This window comes from Sorex fumeus, unplaced genomic scaffold (assembly GCF_029834395.1).
Source record: "Sorex fumeus unplaced genomic scaffold, SorFum_2.1 ptg000081l, whole genome shotgun sequence".
NCBI classification, from domain to species: domain Eukaryota; kingdom Metazoa; phylum Chordata; class Mammalia; order Eulipotyphla; family Soricidae; genus Sorex; species Sorex fumeus.
In genome coordinates this window covers 11,546,325-11,552,324 of record NW_026606138.1, presented here as the reverse complement: position 1 = coordinate 11,552,324, position 6,000 = coordinate 11,546,325, and the positions used below count along the sequence as shown (strand labels likewise).

General features: G+C 37.4%; 1 protein-coding gene across 2 annotated transcripts in view; it reads right to left on the bottom strand.

Annotated features, from left to right (window-relative positions):
• Positions 1-941: 941 nt before the first annotated feature.
• The window catches only part of VPS13C (vacuolar protein sorting 13 homolog C), a 201,604-nt gene continuing 196,545 nt past the window's right edge, over positions 942-6,000 (bottom strand). For both annotated transcript variants that reach the window (XM_056130834.1, XM_056130835.1), the window contains 3 exons: positions 4,624-4,747; positions 2,992-3,075; positions 942-2,729 (listed from right to left, as the gene is read on the bottom strand). In XM_056130834.1, coding sequence (XP_055986809.1) covers positions 2,628-2,729; positions 2,992-3,075; positions 4,624-4,747 — 310 coding nt within the window. In that variant the 3' untranslated portion in view covers positions 942-2,627. The remainder of the gene's footprint in view (positions 2,730-2,991; positions 3,076-4,623; positions 4,748-6,000) is intronic.

Below are 6,000 nucleotides of genomic sequence, written 5' to 3'. Positions count from 1 at the left end.
CAAAGAGAGCTATTGGTGCCAATGACCCTGACTGCCAGCCCTGGGCCACCCTACTGTCCTCGCTAAAGCTGCCCATCAGTGACTGACAGGACCTGTGAAGGCAGGGCTTGGAGCAAATGTGAGCATGGATTCTAAAGCAGATTTTGAATCAGATTCCAAAGCGCGGCAGGCGGCAACTGTGCTCTCTGCCTTCTTCAGTGGGGAACTCTGTGTAGAACTCCAGAGAAGCACTAGGGCTAGTGAAGTCTTTACTCATTTAGTTTCTCACCAATAGAACGACATTGAAAATGGAAAAAGACATAAACAGTCAAAGTAAATGATAGATAAATAATACCAACCAAAAACATTTTCATATCTGTAAACAATGCACTGTAGCACTGTACCACTGTCCTCCCGTTGTTCATCGATTTGCTCCAGTGTACACCAGCAACGTCTCTCAACAAATTGTGAGACTTGTTGTTACTGTTTTTGGCATATCAAATACATCATGGGGAGCTTGCCAGGCTTGCACTAAATGTGTTATTTCTCTTAGAAGTTCACAGACAAGAAATTGATTCTCCACTTTACCAATGAATTATTTCTATCCCAGAGAATTAAATAAAAGTATTACAAGAATTAGAATGCTATTTTAAGCCACTTGTGCTGAAAAATTTATGGGTTTCTAGAAGTTAATTTTCCTTAAGTTCAATGATTTTTAAGTAGCATTAGTATAATAAAATTTTTTGATACTTAGACATTGTCAGTAGTTGTGATTCCTACAAAATGTATAATCAGATATCTCAAATTCCTTATTAAAGAGTTCAAGACAGAAAATGCTGGCATAATGCTCCATTTAATAAATTACACTTAACCACTGATACAGAAAATCTGTTCAAAGTTAGAAGCTTTATATATGATACTTTCTTCATGGAGAAGATGATGATAATGATGACACTGAAAAGCAGACAACTATCCCCAAAGAGGATCAGGGTCTTTTTGTGGAATTTGTGTTAAAGAATAACTAAAGAAATTTCTCCATTTACTCATTTATTTGTTCTGCAGTGCAGAGCTGGAATCTAAGACCTCTTTCACGTAAGCAAGTACACTTACCACTGAGTTGCATCCATCTCGGGCCCTAAATTAAGGCCAGCCTTAAAGTTAAGGCTAGTCTTAAAAAAAAATAAAGGTCATAGAACCAATACCACACATGAATAAAAACAGTAAATCAAGAATGTTCTCATCTTCATTTCATTATCAATTCAGTCATGTAAATGGAATATGTTAAACACCATGAGCAAATTCAAAAATTCATCGAAGAAAATAAACACTTGTAGCCTTTTTTAAAAAAGCTTTAATGGGTAGTATTCTTTGATGAACATAAGCAAAATGCAGAAAACAACAATAATACTATACTGAACTCATTCTCAGAAACTTGCTTTTGAAACACTAGCTCTACCAAATATTCACCAAAGTACAGCTCTAGATTTTACTTACATTTAAAGCAACTAGGTATTTTTCACCTCTCCTAATACGTATTTAAAATACACTTTCAGATATGCATAGTTAATTTATGATGCCCTTAAAAATATTTCAACTTATATAAAACAATTCATAGAAATACAAAAATATTGAATTTTTCATATCTGAGTCTTTGAAAACTTAAAGTGCAGTATTCTCATGGATCAGCAAATTATCATTGTGCCAAGTAAGTTCAACCTGAAAGAGCATGTAAATAATTTCCAAGACTTTGTGAATATCACACTACAGAGAACGAGGTCTGATTTTTCTAGTAGTCTTCAGTATTTCAGTGCAAGGAGGAAAATTCAGCACCAGTGTAAAACATGTTTTTATTTGGAGAAAACCAGAGTGGGCTTTTGGGGGATACCGCAGTATTTGGGAAGCTGGGGCAGGGGGTGGTTGGGGGACTCCTGGCCTGCAGCCTGCAGTCTCAGCAGAGCCCGACCCTGGTGACGGATTTCCTGGACAGCTTGGAGGCGCTGGGACCTCCAGGACCCAGCACTGTCCCCAGGGTCAGCCTCAAGCAAGGCAAGTGCTGTGCTGTCTCTCAGGCCCCAGGAACAGAACAGTGCTTTTAACAGGGGAGATGAAAAGGAACAGGAGCTGTGCCATTTTTCTCTCTAATGGCTTTTCTTTACTCAATTACCTGATCAAACAAAAATTATTTTTCAGTTCAATCACTGAACAAATTATCCTTAAACAAAATGTCCAACCTTCATCCATGGCTTTAAAAAAAAAAACCAAAACTCTCAAAAGAAAAACCAGTCACTTTAAGTTCTTTTCTTTCTTATTCTTCAGCAAGGACTTTAACTAAAAACAGCCTACAATTCTTTGCTTCACAACGTAAACGTTAATGAAAATTTCACTCTTCAATAATATTTTGTTGACAGTCTGACTCATTCAAGATGGCAGTGTAGAAATGTATTCCTAACATACAGGTGGCTATGAAAACTAAGTCAAAATCAAATGAGGAAAAAAATGCAAATCCCAAACTCGCTATTCTCAGAAAGAAAGAAACTATCTAAAATGGAAGGACAGTTTGCAACCTTTACTTCAGCCAGAAAGAGGAACAATTCTGGGAAAGATTCAAAGCTTGCTTTTGTCCCGGGTGGCGACCCCCAGCATTGGAATCAAAAGGGCATTTGTGGACTGTGAAGCTTCAAGGATGACTGTTTCCTCAGTCTCTGCTGCTGTCTCATGGACTGTGCATCCTCGATGGTGCGACATACTCTCTGCAAAACATTTGCCAGGAAAGGTCAAGCTGGGGACCTCCATCAGCCAGAGAAGTAAGTCAAGGCAGTGAAGAGCTCACTGGGAGTCTGCACACACTCAGCATGAAGGGCCAAAAGCACAGACTAGGGGACCCTCCCACCCTTCGCAGACTCCGGGGCATTGACTTTAAGCTGCCATATATCCTCGTATTAGAAATGTGTACTGGTGAGTACAGAGCATTGTCCCTTATTCACGGAGCATTGTTAGAAACAAGTTGTTTACCTCCGCTGTGGCAGTATCCTGCAGGTAAACTTTCCGGAGGCAGCATTGATGCGCACTGTCTTTTTTGTGGAATAGGCTCTGGTCCTGGTTAAAAAGAAATAGTGACAGAAAATAAATTATCTTGGAAAGTAAAAAAGAAAAGAAAAAGAAAAAAAACAGAAAAATACCCCCAACAATCAGAAAACAAAAAGACACAAAACCGTAAGAATCTTTAATTGGACGTTTAAATGTCAGTTCTATTTTATTTCCAGTAGGCTAAGCAAATGTACATATTTAGGTCTGATAACAAATCATTTTGGTACAAGAAGAGTGCTGCCATCTGCGAGTTGCTAAGAGTTATGAAATGGACTGAGACTACATCTATCTGTATAAAATAATGGCTTTCTGCAGGCTACGGTAGTCTACACAAGCACTACTAACTCTGACATATAAAAAAAAACCCTTCATTTCTCTGGATGATGGATAAAATTCTCATATAATGCAAAATACATTAAGTCAATTTTCACCACTGATGTGAAAGAAAAGTGAGAACTAAGGGACCTGTGACAGATATGCAGAGTGACACAGTTCCTCCTCATCTGAAAACTGTTTCTCCAATTAAGGCACTCTTTAAATTTGCACTCCGCGATGAGGTTGAGACTGATAGGAAATTAGGATGGTTTCATGGAGTTTCTTTTATTTTTGAAGTTCCATCAAAATAAAAGTAAACAGAAACTAAAGAGTAATAGCACCTGTATCTATTAGCTTTTAAGATGCTTTTCAGATAGTTTCATTCATTTTAGCATTATTGTTCACCAAAAATACTGTAAAATTTCCACCTTTGTAATCTGCAGGTTTCTGAAAGGGACAAAAATAAATTTATATACATATGTATGTAAATTTACATGTCATAAAAATTAAATACATCAAAAAAGATCTGAGAAATAAGAACTAAGGTCTGAAATGGAGAAGTAGGCAGAAGATGGGTATCAATTTAGTCCTTATCTGCCATGTGAGATAGGACCATGCCAGAGAGACAGTAGAGTGGGTAGCCTTGCATCTGGACAACCTGGATTCAATCCCAAGCAGTCAATATGAGCCCCAAGCCCTGCTAGGAGTGAACCCTGAGCACAGAGCCAGAAGTAAGCCCTGACCACAGTCCGATGTGGCCCCCAAAACAACAACCAAAATTTCTTCCTTAGAAAGTGATGAGAGGAAAGACATAACGTTGTATTATTTTATTAGAATTCAATAAATACCAGTATCGTAAAATAGGAGTGCTTTAGACACAATCCTTATAGGAATCTTCTAAAAGTCTTCAAAAAGGAACTTTTCTGGTTATAACTCAGAATATAGCAAAATAGGTATGCATATTAAGCAGAAACATATACTATGTACTGATGCTTTATTTTCTCAAAAGGCTCCTAATGCTTTCCATGGACAGACTACATCTTTCACTTTATACAGTCAAGGACTGTCAGAAGTATAGTACATAATTGCATGGTATCTGTCCTTACACTTCAGCATGTAACAACAATTCATAAAGAACTTAATGCCGTTAGCCACAAAATTGAGTCAGAAAGCTCTATTTGGTTTCCACTCATTATTGAACACTGTCTTGGTTTTAAACCAGCGTGATTCATGCTTCCTTACCTTAACAGAAAATTTTAGCAGATTTTCAGTGACGCTTGGAGGATATACAAAATCTTCAAATGGACACTGCCAGTCAACGGACATGTGGCCCAGAATTTCAACTTCCTTTACACATAACACTCGCCTATTTTGAAAAGGAAAGAAAACCGTACAGGGGGTGTCATACAACAGTGAATCATTTGCTCTGCTTGACATTTCACTCTGCCAGGGGGCATATTTATTACTCAGCCAAGGAAGCCATCCAAGTGAGTACCGTAAAAACAGTACTCCAGAGTAAGAATCTATAGAATTGTCATACAAAGGGCACATTAATGGACTTCCAAAAATTCCCTTCTGCCAATCTTGCAAAGTTCAGAAGTGTACAATTTTTAATCTGACCCCAAAACTGAAATTATCCTTGAAACACTGAAGAAATGTGTTGTATTCTTAATGGAGAGACACAAAGGCAGAACCCCTGGAAATGTTTTACTTGGAAAACCATTAATTGCTCTTTACTGTCAGTCACTTATGCCTTCCAGCCTAGAAAGGATTTTCAGGAAATGTCACAAAACCTCAAATGTCAGCAGAGCTGCATGGCAGACCTACTAATAAATATCAGGTTTGAACCCTTTAACACTAATGTACTATATTACAGAATGTGCATCTCATTTTACTTAAATTCAATTAAAAAATAACCAACAGAATTCTTAAAGAGCTAGCAGAGAATTTACAGCATGTGATTCAAATTAATTACTAATCTAGCTATACTTGATGCTAAGTTTCAATTACAGAAAGCAAAACTAAGAAAACAGAAAAACTGTTAACGCTATAAACACTTAAAATACTGAAAAAACACAAAGTGTTTTCCAGCTGGAGATGAACTCCTGTACTAGAGAGGGAAATAAACATGTAAATAACTGCTACAGCACTGTTAGGTAAGTGCAATAGCAGAGCAGAAAATTCTTTTGGAGCACGGGAGCGAGGAAAGATTGTGTTAGCAAAGTAGGTGGCAAAAGAGCTGATTCTTCAAAGAAAGGAGTTTTCCAGGTGGGAACAGAAATGACAGTCTAGACAAAGGGAAACACACACACACACACACACACACACACACACACACGAGCACAGAAGGGAAAATTTATTTGAGGATTGTGGAGACCTGCAGAGTACCAGTCATATACAAAATAATTATCTGAGTGCCAATCTTGGGTGTTTTGTTTGTTTGGTTCATGTGCAGCTTTAAGAATAGAATACTACTGAATAGCAGTACTCCTACATAAACAAAATCATTATCTTAAGGTGACAATATTAAAACTGCTGTGACAAATGACACATAAAATAATAAATAATTTGAAGCAAAAAAAAAGAATGGAATACTATGCAGCTGTTAGGAGAGATGAA